The sequence below is a fragment of the Cibotium barometz genome, chromosome 39, assembly GCF_041138505.1.
Source record: "Cibotium barometz isolate CiBa-2024 chromosome 39, ASM4113850v1, whole genome shotgun sequence".
Taxonomy (NCBI): Eukaryota; Viridiplantae; Streptophyta; class Polypodiopsida; order Cyatheales; family Cibotiaceae; genus Cibotium; species Cibotium barometz.
In genome coordinates, this window is record NC_141084.1 from 49,403,776 (window position 1) to 49,421,444 (window position 17,669).

Below are 17,669 nucleotides of genomic sequence, written 5' to 3' on the forward strand. Positions count from 1 at the left end.
ATGTATCACATATTACACCCCCATTATGGTACTGGTTGGAGCTAGACAAATCTGCATTGCATACCCTACGCATATAGGTTGCATACTGAGCCTCTAGCAGTAGTGCTCCATCCATCACACCCCCCCACTAGCTCAGTACTTTCATAGTTTATTTCATGTTCATTTTGTCCTTTTTTTTCTGGACATCCAGAAGACATTGACAGTTGTACATTGATTTGTCTCATAGGTCGAGTTCGACCTCTAGTAGACGTTAATACAGCTTTCTTTCTTTCTTTCTTTCTCCCTTCCTTAAGGCTTATACCTTGCTCAAGGCAACCCCTCTCACCAACTCTCTCTCACTCTCTCTCACACACACACTCCCTCTCTCATACACACCCAGGTGACACCCTCTCTCTTTCTCTCTAATAATATATATATCTATCACTATCTATCTATCTATATATATATATAATATAGCAGATGCCTCTAACACGCCTCTAACGTCTCTAAAAAATGTGTCTTTCGAGGCGCGTACCATACCCACCTCGTACCAAATGCCTCTGACGCCTCTAACAACCCTGTGTAAGACGTTAATATATATCTTCTTCTTCTTCTTCCCTAAACACATTGTGGACATCTTCCACCGAAGATAATCCTTCCTGATAATGCAGCCCTCAACCAACAACGATCCATCCCCCCATCCCCCCCCCCCCCCCCCCCCAAAAAAAAAAAAAATGCCAAGTCTTTGTACTTAATTTTACGCTTATAAATACGACTTTCAAGAAACAAATGGCAATTTTGGTTTGCTATGATATCTCAGGACATTGACTTCTGTCTCTTTACACACACCTTGGACATCTTCCACAGAAGATAATCCTTTCTGATCCTGCAACCCTAAATGAACAATGATCCCACCCCACTCCCCCCACCCCCCCTTCTCCCGTCAAGTCTTTGTACTTAGTTTACAGTTATAAATACGACTTTCAAGAAAAAAAGTGGCAATTGTGGTTCTCTATGGTATCTCAGCACATTGGTTTATGGATTGGCTTTGTTGTTCTTTCCATCATATGCATAACTTGCTTCACCAACACATCAACTGTGTATATTTATAAGGTTTTTTATATTTTTCTTGTTTTACATGGTAGGAGTCACAGCGCCATACCTTGAGTGTTTACATCTCGAGTGTGATGCTTGGATTTGTGTCTCCATTTTCTCCTTGCAAAAAGAAAGATACCAAGCACAAGAACGATGGAAGCTCCGACACATATGCCAGCAATTGTGGATGTTAATTTACCTGTGGATAAGATAATTAGCCACATCTACAAAGAACAAAAAAGTTTTCCAACCCCCTACATTGATAAGAGTATCTTTCAAACAAATGCAGGAATAACAAGGACGAGAACCTGATTTTTTGTAAGAATGAGCATTCACAACTTCAGTCCATGAAGAACCTGATATCAACATAGCCATTAGTACAATATTCAAAAGGGTTAAGTGGTGGCAAAAAAAAAGAAAAAAAAGAAAGAAGAATTCAGGCAGGCAAACATTGCAGAATTTAGATCCAAATTCAAACATTTTACATCAACCATAAAAAATATGAAGAATTTTATTTTAATGACTTGTTCTAGGCTTCCCACCTTCTTTGAGAAACAACAATTCAGATCACACTATTTTTACAAGATGTGCTCTTTATTCAAGAAAGATATGAAAAAATGCCATAGACGGACGAAGAGAAAGGAGGGATCTTTTGGCATGGTGGGGAAGCAAGGATGTTGATTAGAGATTATCATTGGTCAACATATAAGCCCTGCACGCCTGTCCATTGGCACCATACCTCTTCCTATTTGTCGTGGAGGCCATGAGAAGTTTTCTCTCAACCCAAGAGACAGGGCTCCAGGGATTGCGTCTCCCCATCCGTACTCAGGAGGAGCTGCTGGACTCAAAGTTTGCAGATGACACAGCAGCATATTATCTAGAGATGTGGGAATCTCCAGAGATTCACAGAGCCGATAGAGATCTTCTATCGCGCATCAAGAGCGCAGATCAACTCGCACAAGTTGTGTGGTTTTTTTGGGTAGGCTCTCCACCCTCCCCGACTTGGCTTCCAATTGAGGCTTTCCGCTGGATCTTGAGGGGCACTCGAGTCCACTATCTTGGATGCCAGGTGGGCATCAATATCTCCCCGGAGCAGTAGCTAGCCCCTCTTCTTCCGAGCATTCGGAAGAAGCTTTTGTATTAGAGTTCTACGAGGCTTTCCTTAGCGGGCCGAGTGGTGGCAACGAACCAGGTCCTCCTTGCCACCATGTGGTTATTACTTCTGACCTACATTGGCCAGGTACAACGGTCGATCCACAACTTTTTGCGGGCCGGCAGCGATGGTAGGCCTGCCCGGGCCAAGGTGGCCTGGAGAGTGATCATTCAACTGCGACACAGAGGGGGTCTAGGCAACATTGACCCCGTCAGTCAGACCCGTGCCCTGCTAGGCAAGTTGATTGTTAGCGACAATGTCGCTGAGACTCCTGAGGGTGGGTGCACCTTGGACAAGCTGCTGGTCGACCACTAAATGGCCAACCACGTGCCAATAGCCAAACTTCTATGTGCCAGCAACCAAAGAAAGAGGGTGCTCTTTTAAGGGCGAAAACTGTCCCAAAGCCTCCTCTAAAAATCTGAGAGGAACCGCTGTGAAAGGCCTTGTGACTACCAGTGTACTGCTGCTGCCAGGGTGCCCTCAACCTCGAGCATCTACATCCTGTGGCCTAGCCATGCGGTGTATGCGAAGAACGGGGTACCCAATGTCTCCTCCTTGTCAGCAAGATCACGCCAAGTCCACTCCCCAAGTCCCACTCAAGGCACGTGAGGGGCCAGCTCTCCCAAATCCATAAATGCCAAAGACTCTTCCTGACCACCTTGGCCGGAGGGGGGTCAATGTGCCACTCAGGTGCCTAAAATCTGATCACCGTCACCCTCTGTAAGGTGCATCCACTGAAGTAATCCAAAGTGGACTTTGATCTCTAATCTGCCATGGGCTCCAATCGAAAAAGTGAGCAAAGCAAAGCTCTCATCCATACCATGAACGGCCAAGAGAATATCATGCTGAGTAAATAAGACCAACCATTGCAGGGGGGTCGGATTTGGGATAGCGGGTCAGCCACTACTGAGCAATAGTAGAGTCAATGTCCAAGCTGAGCCTGTCTCTAACCCGAATCCAAGCCAGGCCTCTCTCCTGAGCCTCAAGGGGAAGCTGTCTAAATGCAAGCCAATCTCCAAGGGATGTGGCAGGTCCAATGCTCAACGCTCCCCAAGAAACATGAAGCTTCAAGGTTCCTATCTCAAAGCCTCCATCAAAACAGATATAGTGCCTCTTAACAAAATCCTCTTTGTACGCGTTAGAGTAGAACCTAGTATCTGTATGGTTTATTACAACTAAAACAAGATCGTGTATTTGCATCGTGATATTGTCGATTCCTAATCTAGAACTCTCAATGAAACTTGATAGCAAAGAAAGCAGGTTGTGTCTGCAATATCAGCTGTTTGCATAATTTTATTTTTTATTTTTCCCAAAAAGAGACTTCTATTAAGTATGAGAAAAACATACAATAATCACAGCTAAGAGCCGGAAAAGAATAGAATAAACCCAATATGTAAGGTGATTTCAACCACTCAGGAGCATCATGATGCCATGTAAGACCTATGGTACTAGAGATAAAGAAGATGCCATGGTCCCATTCCCGCAAAAATGTCACACACTTCGCCTGCACAGAACGAGAGGGCCCCTGAATGCGAGCCCAAGTAGCCATAAGAGTGTGGATGATATCACCCCATATGGTACTAATGCACTGAGACCCAAATATCTGGACACCCTCAATAGCCTTCGTGCATCTAGCTCTCCACATCTGCCATGCTGTAATACTGGCAATAATCTCCCAATTGGTGTCAATCCTCTGTCTAGGGGGTGTATAATCAGAGTGAGGAACATCGTGCAATAAACCATGCTGGGCAATGCCTCTACAAATGAAAAAAGCAGAATTTGTACCACTGACCTCATAAAAAAGCTGCGGACCGGACTGAGAGAGCCAAGCAACTGCTCCCCAAGTCACATGCATGGAACCGTTGCTCAGTTTGCCCATAAGTTGGGCTACAGGACCCCAAATCTGTTGTGCAATGCTGCATCCCCATAGACAATGTTGTACGGACTCAGAATCTGCCGCACATCTAGGACAAGAAGGTGCTACACCGAAAACTGATCTCCACTGATTGGTGGGGAGACCACCATGTAAGAATAACCAAAAGAAATGAGAGATCTGGCTCCTTCTGTATGAGTGCCAAAGTCTATGCCACTATCTGCGGTGTATCACTGGAGAAATATCATAGCTCTCGCAACGAGGCCTGATAGTAGGGATCCTATGCATCTATCGAGTGAGGAGAAGCCTGGCATTCCGAACACTGAAACTGAAAAAAGGAAGGTTTTTCAAAGGATCGAAGGCATCAATCCACTCCCACTCTCCTGGATCCCACTGAAGATATCTGATAGGACTACCACCATATAGCCACAAACACCAAGAGCCATGAGTCACTATCTGAGGAGAAGAGTCAATGAACCAGTGCTTCCTCGAGCGACCAACAATCCTCACTGGACTAAGCCTAGTATTTGGGATGATCTCCTCCATACTACATCTCCGCAATCTCCCACCAAGCATGATAGAATAAATGAGGCAATCTGTATCCTCCTGGCCCGGGAGAGCAACGACCTACAGAGGTATGCCTATCCTCGAAAAAACTCCAGCAAATTCGGATGATAGTCTCCGTGAAAGGTCCCAGAAAGCCACTCATGCAGAATAGCTACATCAATCTAATCAATACGAATGCGAGAGCCCCTAAGATGCTGAGTGGATGCAACTCTCCGATCCTCCGGAAGACTCTTAAAGGTCTTCCAAGCAAGAACTGTGTATGCGCATCTCTCCAATCCAGACCATTGCATATAACGAGACGCACCAAGTGGCCGACCAGCCTCATCCCTAATGAACTCGTTCCACATAATAGGTTGTCGGTCAACCTCGACCAAAGACCTAGGAAACCTTTGTCGCAAAAAATATCTCATGCTTCTCCATGCTCTGATAATGGCTACAATAAGAGGGGAAGATGGTCCCCTGATATCAACCTCTGTGAACAAAAAACGTGTGCTGGGCATCCAGTCTCTCCCAACCCTGGGTGTACATCTGGAAATCTGAAACAAGAAAAAATCCTTCCAAGGTTCAATGCCTCGTAGGAAACCTCTGACCACAAGTTTGCAAAGCAACGCCCTGCAATGAACACCCGGATCAATAATATTCAAGCTCCCCTCTCTTTTGGGCTGAATAACAGTGAGCCAAGCTACCTTGGCACGAGTGTTTGAGGTGCCATCCAAGCCCGACCAGAGAAAATTGCGGATCAATCTCCACAATTGGCCAACGCACGCACGAGAGAAGCACCAATAAGAGGCAATAAACCAAGCTGAGGCAAAATTAACCACCAAAGCTCTGGAGGCTAAATCTAATCTCTTGGAGCTCCAATGGAGGAGCTTCTTCCGGACCAAACTGCTGTGCAAGAGAAATATCAATCCCAACTTGGCATCCCAAATATCTAGCAGTGCATCCTCTGCTGATCCAAGTAAAACCAAGCTCTGCACCCCAATCAACTCTCGGTGAATCACTAACCCAAAAACCAACAGATTTGTGCCACTTAATGAGTGCCCCTGCAGCCAAACAGAACTCCTCTAGTGCTACCCGGAAGGAACATAAGCATATATGTGAAGCCTCCAAAAACAGGGCTGTGTCATCAGCTAACTCAGAGTCAACCAACTCCTCATGACTATGAAGAGGCAACCTCAATCCTGAAATACCAACAATGGAGCGGAGAAAGATGCTCATGGCCTCAGCAACTATGATATATCATAAAGGGGCTAATGGGCAGCCCTGTCGTATTGAGCGAGAAATCTGAAACCGCTCTAATCTGTCACCACAAGCAAGAACTCTACTGTGGACATCACGATACATGCATGAAAATCCCTTGATACATCTCTGAGAGAAGCCCATATGACTAAGAGTACCCTCAAGGGAGTCCCAATCCACTCTATCATAGGCCTTCTCAAAATCCAAGAGCAGAATGGCTAAGGGCTGATTGCTCGCTTTAGCCCATTTGACGGCCTCCCAAAACGAGAAAATGTTATCAAAGATGCTCCTGCCGTGTAAGAATCCATATTGGGTATCATGAATAACATCCTGCAAAATTGGCTGCAACCTGATGCTCACTGCCTTAGCAAGAATCTCATAGGCAATCCCAAGTAAGGTGATAGGTCTCCACTAGCCAATCAATGTCTTATCCCCGCTCTTAGGAATAAGATAAATAAGCCCCTCAGTGAGAGAAGAAGGCATAGAACCTATGTCCCACATCTCCTGCAAAGCCGATGTGATCTCAGTCCCAATCTCATCCCAAAAAGTAATGAAAAAAACAGGGGAGAGGCCATCCTCCCCTGGACACTTACCACCATGAGGTAAGGCAATGAAGAGCATGACTGAACTCCTGCATACAAAGAGGGGCATCCAGAGTGGCACACATCTCCTCAGTGATCAAATGTGGCAATGCATTCCAAACCTTCCTCTGTGCCCTGTGTCTCAAATCAGAATGCGGCTCAGCACTAAGAAGCTAGCAATAGAAATCGGTGGCAATCTGTCTAACCATAAGAGGATCTGAGTGAAGAGTGCCATGTGAAACCTCCAACTGCCTGACACTATCTTTGGCATGAGATGGGCCGTGAGAAGCAAAGAAATGTTTGTTACATCTGCAACCCATCTGTGTCCAAAAGGATTCCTGGGCATGGAAATGGTACCAAGCCCCCATGTCCACCTCTTTTATCTGTTGGCATCTCAACCATGTTAAAATCCCCACCAATAATCCAATGGTCGGCAAGAGGCATCAATGTAGTGAGAGATTTCCAAAAGGCAATCCTCTCACCTCTATGGTTAGGAGCATAGAGGTTGAGAATACCAATGCGTGTAGTACCCTGCATAAGAAGGATCCACTGCGCTCTGGTAGGCAAAATGACACCATGTCCAATCATGCAAGGCAAAATCAAAGCTAAAACAGAGATACAAACATCACCCTTGGTACCAACAGCCAGTGACCAAAAAGTGTGTCCCGAGAGAAGCTTGCCTGATCTACCACACTGAATGACTAGCATCCAGTTTATGCTCTTGCAAGAGCAATATATCCATAGGTCCACTTGTGACTTCACAAAATGAAGCTGGGTTTTACAATTTGTTTCCGTCAACACGGAAAAAAAACCCCAAGACCCTGAATGTTCCAAGAGACAATCCTCATAAAGACTCAGAGTAGGAATGACCAGATCTCGTGGTCGACGAAGGACCCCTCTAGAGGCGGAAGTACGTCTCGCATAGGTAAGGGAGGGAAAATCTGACGATGTAAACCTTACCTCTCTCTCCCACTCCGGGGAAAAGCCAGGGCTAGTCCTCATCAGAACTGGAGGGGTACCATGACAATGCGAATGTGCAACATCATCCTCAAGGGTGCAATCATCCTGTAACTGTAATGCAGCATCCTCCTGTGAGGGATCCAGATCATGTGCCTGCAAGGTCTCATCCTCCAAAAAAGGATCAACATCCTGTGAGGCAAGAGCTGCATAGGGGTTAGGGTGCTCCACAGGGGGTGTGGGTGAAGGGGCAGGTACGGGGGTTCGAGGGTGCCTACCATCCCTAACCACAACCCAACGCTGTGTGGTCTGCTGTGGCAAAGGAGCAGCTGGAGTCTCAGCATCTGCAGAAGGCCTCCAATGGCTAGGACCACACCGCCTCCTAGCATGGCCCCTCGATCTGGGACAATCTCTAGCAATGTGACCCTGTCGTCGACGACAAATCCGACACTGGTCAGGTCTGCCTACAATCTCCATCCTCTGGCGGAAATGAGATCCGTCAGGTCTCTGAAGCATAACATGATCATCAGTAATCGATGGATCAGGAACAAGCACAAGGACCCGGGGTACACCATCAAGAGTGGCGGTAACGGCCGCGGAAGCTGAGGCGGGAGAGCTCGGGAGGATTGGTACCTCTAGAACCTGGCCAAAGGATGCCCCTATGAAAGATAAAAGCTTCCAATAGGACCGAGGAAGAGCAAGGAACCGTAGTGAGACCGAGGTAAGGCGTTGATCCTCCACCACTGGATCAAAGCCCACCTGGTACTGAAAGAAGAAAATCTTCCTAGGACCAAGAGCAAAGGGGCTGCTAGCCAAAGCCTAAGAAGTAGCTTCTGAAGAATGAAAGTCCACCTGGAAGAAGCCTTGACCAAGTAAACGAGTATCCTGAAAGTGCACAATCAGCTCCAAAGGGAGAGCTGCGAGAAGCCATTCACGGACCTGCGAACGAGAGGGGTGGGAACCATACACTCTCGCAACAAGGGTAGTCTGGACCTCAAGGTCAATGTCGTGCTGAAGAGAGGTGAGCTCGTCTTGTGAAAAATTGATGATTCTCCTGGCCAGTGGGGGTGATGAGAGATTGGCTGCAGCAGGAAAAGCCATAAGACCAATCAAGAAAAGTGGGCGGCTGACTTGAATCCACATAAAATAGCTGCTGGGAAAACGGGAGCAGAGGAAGGGGGCCAAAGGCGGGGAGCAGCTGGGGAAGCAAGGGCAAAGGGGCAGGCGGGGACTGAAGAGGGCAGGGGGCGGGCAGCAAAGGGGGAGGCGGGGCAGCAAAAGGGGGGCTGGTGGGGGCAGCAAAAGGGGCAGGCGAAGCAGGTGGGGGGCAGCAGAGGGGCTGGCGGGGGCAGCTGAAGGGCAGGCGGGGCAGCAAAAGGGGGGCTGGCGGGGGCAGCAAAAGGGGCAGGCGAAGGCGGGTGGGGGGCAGCAGAGGGGCTGGCAAGGCTGCAGAGGGACAGGCGGGGGGTTGCAGAAGGGCAGGCGAAGGCAGCAGAGGCAGGCGAGAGCAGCAAAGGAGCAGGCAGAGGCAACAGAGGGCAGGCGGGGGCAGCAGCGCAGGTTCACATCACTTCAGCACGTCCTTTTTTTTTTCTCTCTCTGTTTACATAAATCGATGTCCTATCGTGTTGTATATTAACCAGGTGTGTTATACAAATAAAGGTATGCATCAAGAATCATCTCTTAAATCTTCTTTACTGTCTGGGTAAAATCTACCACTGCTACACCAAAAACTATTTGATTCACAGAATCTCAACAGAAAGTCATAGCATTGAACAAATATTATTCAGCGAAGAAGAGTTGTGCCAGCACATTATTCAGCTCACCAAATCAGAAGATTATCTGAACTCTGTCCAAGATGTTGGCATTGGCTTCTAGGCAGTCTCTTATAGCTTGGTCCCCCCAGTTTGCCTCACAGAACTTCTCAATATTGTTTTGATTTAGCTCCTTTTTTGTTGATGCGTCCTCCTCTAAGGGTGTTTGATGGGGTCACATGTTCGGGGCTCGCCCGCACATATCATGGGGAGCTTTGAGTATGGGCCCCACTCGGTCGCTCATTTTCAGACAAATGCCCCCGGAAGCCCAAGGGAGGAGCCTCACTGGGATACGGCATAAGGACTGACATCAACTCTCCCATCCCCCTGGAGTGGTTGGCCCTGATGCCGGGCCCACACAACATACACAATCCCCCCCCCCCCCCCGCAACAAAGTGGTTGGGAGTGTTCACCAGGCATGCCATCGCTTTGGCCATCCATGGCGCTGAGATGAGAGCTCCGCCTTACTCACCTTCTCTACCGGACAACATAGCAGACTTGAGTAACAAAGCTCCCTTTGGAGGATTTCAGTGGATTCACCTCGCAAAGGGTGAGGGTGATTGGTTTCCATGTACATGAGTGGCACATAAACCCTCCACAGGCCAAGGTGACCAAAAAGAGGTTTTGGCGGTTATGGATTTGGGAGTGTCGCCCTCTCCAAGACTCCAATGGGACCCGGGGGAGTGGACATGGCAGGATCCCCACGACAATGAGGCTTTTCTTTGCTTACACCGCATGGCTGGCCGTAGGATTCAGATGCCACAGATCGAGGGCACTCTAGCAGCAACAAGGCATTGGCAATCTCACGACCTCCCTCAAGTTCTCTCAGATTCCTGGAAGAGGCTGTGGGACAGTTTTTGGCCACGAAAGATCACTCTGTTTCTGTGGCAGGTGGCGCATCACAGCTTGGCGATTGGCACTTGGCTGGCCATAGGACGTAGGCCAACAGTCTGTTCGAGGTGTGGCCATCTCCAGGAGTCCCAGTGTCATTGTCTTTGAGATATCCCGAAGCCTCAGCGGGTTTGGCAGTGGATTCTCTGCATTTTCAATATGGACCGAACCCCCACCCGCACAGTTACCTGGGGCACAGTTGCTTGGGCCACTAAGGCTGAGGCCCCCACAACATATGAGGAGGAGGGTGGGGAGCTTGCCATGCAGGTCTCTCACCTCTATATTTCTGTGGTGCCAGTTCCAGCTCCATGATCCATCCAGTGATCATTGGACTCCTGATTCTAGCTAGAGATGGGAGATTTGCAGCAGTATTGTTGCGAGGCACATTTGAAGAGCTCGCTGTAGTGAGACCATCGAGGGCACCCTCACCCCGCCAATGGAGTCCATCTGGAGCATCTGGCTTGATATCATTCATACCCTCCATGGACAATGGGGGAAACTTTAAGAGGCTCAAACTGTATGCGGAAGAATAGCTAGGCCTTCCTGAGGATTTGGCATCACGGTCCCTTTCTCCTTGACATTGGTGGTGAGGCCACTTGGCACTATAGACCACCTTTGATTCAGCCACCAAATCATTACCTCACTATTGTCCAGCCCCTAGATATCCTTCTCAAGTGTTCTCTCTTAAATATCTACTTGTTGACACTGATTTCGAGTATTTCTGTCGCCAAATTCAACCTAAAGCTGATTTTTCTACTTACAAATTTCAGAAAATTGGTAAGAGCTTCTCCTTCTTTTAGCCTACTCTACATACACGTGCTTGACCATTCGCGTATCCTATGTCTCCGCTTGGCATGCTCATGGTTGTGTATGGATGCCAATGGAGCATAGCCGCATGTGGCAAAACAATGGGGATTGGGGAGTGACAAAAGTTGTGGAATCAAGTCCGACTTCAACTTGGAAATCTCGCATGTGATGGCAATCAAACTTGTATGTTGAGAAATCCTTGGTAATACAATCATATTACAAGGGGGTTCGGCCCTTTCAAGTTTCCGGTCCTATTGCCAATGTCATTTGAATTTCAACATTGCTATCTTGTTCAGTTTTATGCCAGTTCATCTTGTTTAATAGTATTAATAGTTTAAGTGTGTGGCAAGATTGTGTTGAACCCTGTCCGGGGGTTTTCATTCTACCTCTTTGCCTGTCCGATCTATTATTTCTTTCACTTTATACTCATTATGAAAATTCTTAAGTCTCTCAAAGGACTACTAATCATCATTCCCTTACTTATTGGTTCATATCCAAGAGTCTAAATTAGTTATGTTCTGACCTCATCTCTTTGCATGGTGCAACAGAGGTGTGTACAAGTTTTTTGATAAGATGGCGATAATATAACCATCTTAACATTTCTTGATATAACATATTGCAACTAGGCAAAAATGCAGTGCATTTTTTGAAAATAACTTGATTCTAGAATGGCCTTGCAAAATTCAAGGCCATTCTTTGAGGGTAACATATCGCAGCTTGATTCTAAAATGCATTGCATTCTTTGAGGGCAACTTGATTCTAGAGTGTGCACCTGAATAAACGTGTATAGTGGATACCAAAGGTCCATAATCTTGATCATTTGGAATGCAACACGTGCCCTTTCCAGCCCAGAAAAAATGAATGTCCAGCACATTGTTTGAAACATCCGCATCAAATCTTTGAGTGAAAGCTCTATAAGATCCATTGGCAGCTTTTTGAATGTTGAAATCTTTAAGGACCATATTTCCCTGCACAAAACATTTAGGAGTAACATGGCTTGCCGAAGTGGCTATCGTATCATGATGCGCTCAAGGAGGGGCATGTTCAAAATTCAAACACCTATGATATAATATATAACCCACTACAAAAAAACAAAAGTACCTGAATATACACATCAAATAATCTCCTTCCATAGCTACCATCATAAAATCCTATCTCTGCAAACTGGACTTCAATATTGTATGGGCCATTGGTCATCCCTAGCCCAAAATATCTCAGTGAGCTCAAAGACTGGCGTGCAGACATGAAAAGAAAAGCATCACTTGTTTCCTTGATATCTCCTGTAGCTGTGACAATACTAGTCACACCACTTGTGCTCTCTAACCAGGTTTTTCTTGGATTTGTATAAATGGATGCTGATCCCAAACTGCTATTGTCCATGTCGTACTTCACAGAACCTGTATTGTAAGCAAGTCCACCTACATTGATGGCAAAATTGGAATCTGCAAGGATCCACATGTAAAAACTTAGTAAACCTAAATCCTTTCCATGCTTTCTTTTCATCAGATAAAATACCATAAGATGACAGTGCCTAAATCCTCAAGCCTTCCATATACAGTAGTCCATTATGCTTCCTATGAGCTCTAGTGATATGCATCCTCAAGCAGTAGAAGCCACGAAGCAAGGGCTGATACCAAGGGCAGTGATACCTTGATATAAACTTTAACCATTCAAGAAGTTAAGAACCAAAATTTTCCCAGACATACCATTGAAGAAGTTAAGCATCCAATTCCGCATGATCAATGATCTCATATGTGGCACTCTAAAAATACTTTGATAATTCCCGGGGAAAAAAAAACTTTGATAAAAAGCCTCTCTGGTAGGGACCACCATACTTAAGGAACTGCTTGGTTTACCCTTTGTATAGATAATCAATGGACTATACAACACTCTAAAAATCCTTTGATGATACCCTCTCTGGTAGGGACCACCATACTTAAGGAACTGCTTGTTTTACCCTTTGTATAGATAATCAATGGACTATACAAGTAATGTTGTTATATGTCTCGACTCCCCACAAAGAAACATGCAAATCTCTTTGATTAGACATTTCATACAAGGTGATGGAAGTAGTACAAGTACAGCACTTTATAAGTGTAAGGAGATCGTCCAGTTTCTGGGGATCATTGATTCTTGTATGCAGAGAAGAGCACTGTTATCCGACTTATTGATGAGGTCTCCGTCTACTTGATCAACCTTGCAAGGTTATTTCATGGCTTATACAGCGAACACCTGGCAGTGTGCAGAGTGGAAACTTGAGGTAGATTTTAATGGAGGCAAAAATCGGGATGCTCTTACACCCTAGTTGGCCTCTATTATCAAAGCAAAGAGCATCTACAATCATGGTTTGAATAAGTTACTCCACAGATGCAGGATTGAAGAATTGGTATGAGGAAACATATATTGGTAAGGAGTCTTCCTTGGACACTTCACACATAGTTTACAAGTCCTCTTGTGAAGTCCAAATGTTTAGTGGCTGCCCCATCAAGGACCTACAATGGGAGAGGCCGACGTTGCTTCTGCCGTTGGGGAACCGCGAAGGGGGTAGGGGTCTCACAGCTGGTATCAGAGCTTTGTTGAAGGCTAATAAGGACAAATAAATTCTTATCAGAAATTGATAATAAGAACTTAGAAAAAGCATTTACATATTGTATTTTCATTCCGTGAGCTTCATTAATGAAGAATTTTTAATCAAAGAAATTATTTTTACAGATGGAAGTTCCACACTTATCTGGTGTTCTCTATTGGTCACTTGCGTGTCTTTGGTTGCTTGCCCTATGCTTTGGTGCCTGTGCAACTAGAAAATTGGATGATAAGGCTGTCAAATGCATTTTTGTTGGTTACAGTGCTGAGAGCAAGGGTTACAGATTGTATCATCCGCAGTCAAAGCGTATCTTGATTAGTCGAGATGTTGTTTTTGTGGAAGATGTTGTGGAGCCTTTGTTATCATGTACCAACAAAGAGACAGGAGTGAGCTCACGGGATGTATTTGATACGTTGTTGCCTCTGTTTACAAGTGGGAATTCAAATGTAAGTCCTAATGAGGCAAATATTCAGCCTATGCAGATTTCAAACGACATTATAGATCAGCCTATTTCTAATGCAGATTTACACCAGGTGACTGGGGTTGGCTAGATCCTTGAACACCCTTCTGGACCAGGTCTTTCTTCAATATCAAGAAAGGTGGTCAGATTTAGCTAATGGGCCCATCTAATATACTTTGTTGGGGCAATCATCATACCAGCAGATCCAAGTACAAGACAGCCTCTCTCAGACAGTGCAAATCTCATTGTGAGCTTGCCAGCTTGGTAGATTTGGAGGGCTCATAGCTGACGTAGCATGCCATAACTTAGACTCACTAGCCGCCTAGTATGATACTGGTGGACCAATGATGATCATAGCCCTGGCAATGGTGTGTTCCCATCAATTTAGGGAGAAAGTGGCTCCTGAGATTCACCTTACTTAGTACTACAAGTTTGGTGGTCACAGGAGGGTGTTGGGAATTTCCTTTCCCAAGATGCATAATATCAAGCTATCTCTGAAGAAGTAATTCATGACGTGCAAGGCTTGGGCTTTCCATGAAGTAGTTAGTTTGAAGGAAAACTAACTTGATTTATTTAGGATTTAGACTGACACGCCAAGGTGTGGAACTTTCCAGCTAAGCATGCTCTTCCTGAACACAACCAAGATGGGGAACCTCTTAAAAATACATAACCTAAGTTTGTGGATGCAATTACATTTCAAATAATCAAGATCACACATGAAATTATGAGCTCTAAAATTTTGGAGCTCATAATCAAGATCACACATGAAATTATGAGCTCTAAAATTTTGGAGTTTGAATTTGTAACCCAGCCCAACGAATTGGTGGTATGACAGAACCAAAAGATGGATTTCATCCCTTCAGATCTTGTTAAACAAAGTTCACCTTTCCCAATACATCCTTAGGAACCCATTTTTCAATCTCTAAATATAAGACTAGCCAAATAATCCCTGTAAAATCTTGGAGTTTGAATTTGTAAGCCCAGCCTGAAGAATTGATGGTAAGAAAGGACCAAGAAAGAAAAAAAGTAAGTTTAGTTAACCCAGCTAAAAGTTAACCTTTCCCGATACATCCTTGGGAACCCAATTTTCATCCTCTCTAAATAATAGACTAGCCAAAGTATCGCCTGATTATCCATTGATTAAACACATTTCACATTTGAAAGGAGCAAAGATGCAGTTCTACAAGTATCATTTCCAAAAAAAAGCTAGTAAATGGTTTCATTCAACGGTCATTCAATGAATAGAGTACCTGAAGACACATGCTATGAGAATAGCCATATGCTAGATCATAGTCAGATTTTTTAGAATCACCCCAATATGTAAGGTGATTTCAGCCACTAAGGAGCATCATGATGCCATGAAAGACGTGTGGGACTAGAGGAAAAGAAAATTCCATGGTTCCACTCCCGCATAAATATAACGCGCTTTGCCTACGCAGAACAAGAGGACCCCTGAATACGAGCCCAAGTAGCCATAAGAGTATGGATAATATCACCCCATATAGTACTAATGCACTAAGACCCAAAAATCTGGGGTCACATCCTCTATCTGTGAAGAAAGGGCTAGGCCTCCAAAGTCGCAAGAAAGCTCGGTAATGCCAAATGGGGTCACATCCTCTATCTGTGAAGAAAGGGCTAGGCCTCCAAAGTCGCAAGAAAGCTTCCCACCGCTTCCGCATGCGGTCTGAACCTCCTTGTAACTTCCCCCACTAACTGCGGAGGGTGTGAATGATATCAAGCCATATGCTCGTGATGGTCTCCGCCAGCGGAGTGTGGGTACCCTCGATGGCCTCGCTGCATCTAGAACGCCAAATGTGCCAAGCTGCTATGCTACTGCAAATCTCCCATCTCTGGCATGAGCCTGGCCGCCAATCGCCTATAGGTGGGGCTGTGACTGGTACTGCTGCAATACGATAGTGAGAGATCTGAAGGCCTAGCCCTCCCCCATCCTCCTCATAAGCCCTAACCACCCCAGCCTCTGTGGCCCAAGCAACAGTGCTCCATGAGATGATCCGGGTCAATGCCCTGTCCATAGCAAAGATGCGCAGAATCCTGCCAAATCTGCTGAGCCTTGAGGCAATCCCAAAGGCAATGTCTTTGAGTCTCCTGGGGGTGGCTACACTACTGCGGGCAAGCCACTAGTCGACCACCAACTGCCAGCCAAGTACCGACCGCTAAACTCCTATGTGCCATCAACCAAAGAAAGAGGGTGATCTTTCTTGGCCGAAAGCTGTCCCACAGTCTCTTCCAGAAATCTGAAAGGAAACGTTGTGAGAGGCCCTGAGACTGCCAATGTGCTGTTGCTGCCGGTGTGCCATCTATCTCGGGCATTTGGATCCTGCGGCCTAGCCACGTAGAATATCCAAAGAAGGGGGCATCCAGAGTCTCCTCCCGATCCATTGGATCATGCCAAGTTCACTCTCTTGAATCCCACTGAAGGCAAGTGAGAGGTCGGCACTCCCATATCCATAGCCGCCAGAAAGAAAGTTTAGTTAACAGCTAAAAGTTAACCTTTCCCAATACATCCTTGGGAACCCACTTTCCATTCTCTAAATAGAAGACTAGCCAAAGTATCGCCTTGGTTATCCATTGATTAAACACAATTCACTTTCACTCACGCACAACTCTGAAAACACGTAAGCACATGTAGCAAGGTTGGTTACCTGGCACACTAAGATGCTGGTTCTCCTATGGACAATATGTCCGAAGTCCTCAATGCTCATAGTGTAGCATACATAAGAATAGACAAATTAGAATGAACCATAAGATAAATGACAATACGGGCAAGAGTGACGAGAATACTGGACAACACTTGTATTACTCCAAGACATTGTTACATGTCCTTCACTGTACCGTGCGCACCCAGAAGTGGTCACAGTGACTAGGATAACACACAGGCTGAAATAGACAGGTGACTACAATACTCAGAGTTAAGGATAGGATGTAGTACGAAGGATGAAGCATGAAGGATGTCCTCTAGAATGAATCAAAGGATAGGATGTAGTACGAAGGATGAAGCATGAAATAGACAAGTGACTACAGCACTCAAAGTTAAGGATAGGATGTAGTACAGAGGCTGAGGCATGAAGGATGTCCACTAGGATGAGTCGAAAGGCCATTTAAATGATTCCTGCAAGCCAAGGTAGTCGGTGGCATCTCATATCTTCGGCACGTTCCCGTTGGAGTGTCAATGCGGTGCGCCTCCATTTCTGAATAGTCCACTGAATGCTCCGAAATGGTTCCCCGGGTTGATCCACTGTGGCAGTGTAACGGTGTGGTGGTGTGAGGATGCGATGCCCTGAGATGGTCTGGCCGGAACAGTACATTGATGGCACCCTTGGTGGCTACAGCACACACTCCTCCAAAAACAAATCTTTGAACAAGTATCATAATATATTCAAGTTCAATTTGTACACAATTCTAGCATATATTCTAACATAAAATTCATCATAAATCAATCATGATCTTAGGCTCTTTATCCAAGATCCACAGTATAACTCACATATCACAAAACAGTACATAACACAATTGAAAACATGCTGCCCGTAGCACAATTTCAAACAAGTATGGTAAGTAAACCATTGCAATTTAGACAAGATAATTCAGTCTTTTTAGATGAATCTTGACCATGCTTCCCATGGTTCTTTTCACATTCCTTTTTAACCAAAT

The 17,669-nt window shown here is 45.6% G+C and overlaps 1 protein-coding gene across 4 annotated transcripts in view; it reads right to left on the reverse strand.

Moving 5' to 3' along the window:
• LOC147616196 (putative LRR receptor-like serine/threonine-protein kinase At1g56140) overlaps positions 1–17,669 on the reverse strand; it is a 52,991-nt gene that overhangs the window by 24,804 nt on the left and 10,518 nt on the right. For all 4 annotated transcript variants that reach the window (XM_086778849.1, XM_086778847.1, XM_086778850.1 and 1 more), the window contains 4 exons: positions 12,058–12,398; positions 11,729–11,924; positions 1,383–1,430; positions 1,142–1,273 (listed from right to left, as the gene is read on the reverse strand). In XM_086778849.1, the coding sequence (XP_086634975.1) occupies positions 1,142–1,273; positions 1,383–1,430; positions 11,729–11,924; positions 12,058–12,398 (717 nt within the window). The remainder of the gene's footprint in view (positions 1–1,141; positions 1,274–1,382; positions 1,431–11,728; positions 11,925–12,057; positions 12,399–17,669) is intronic.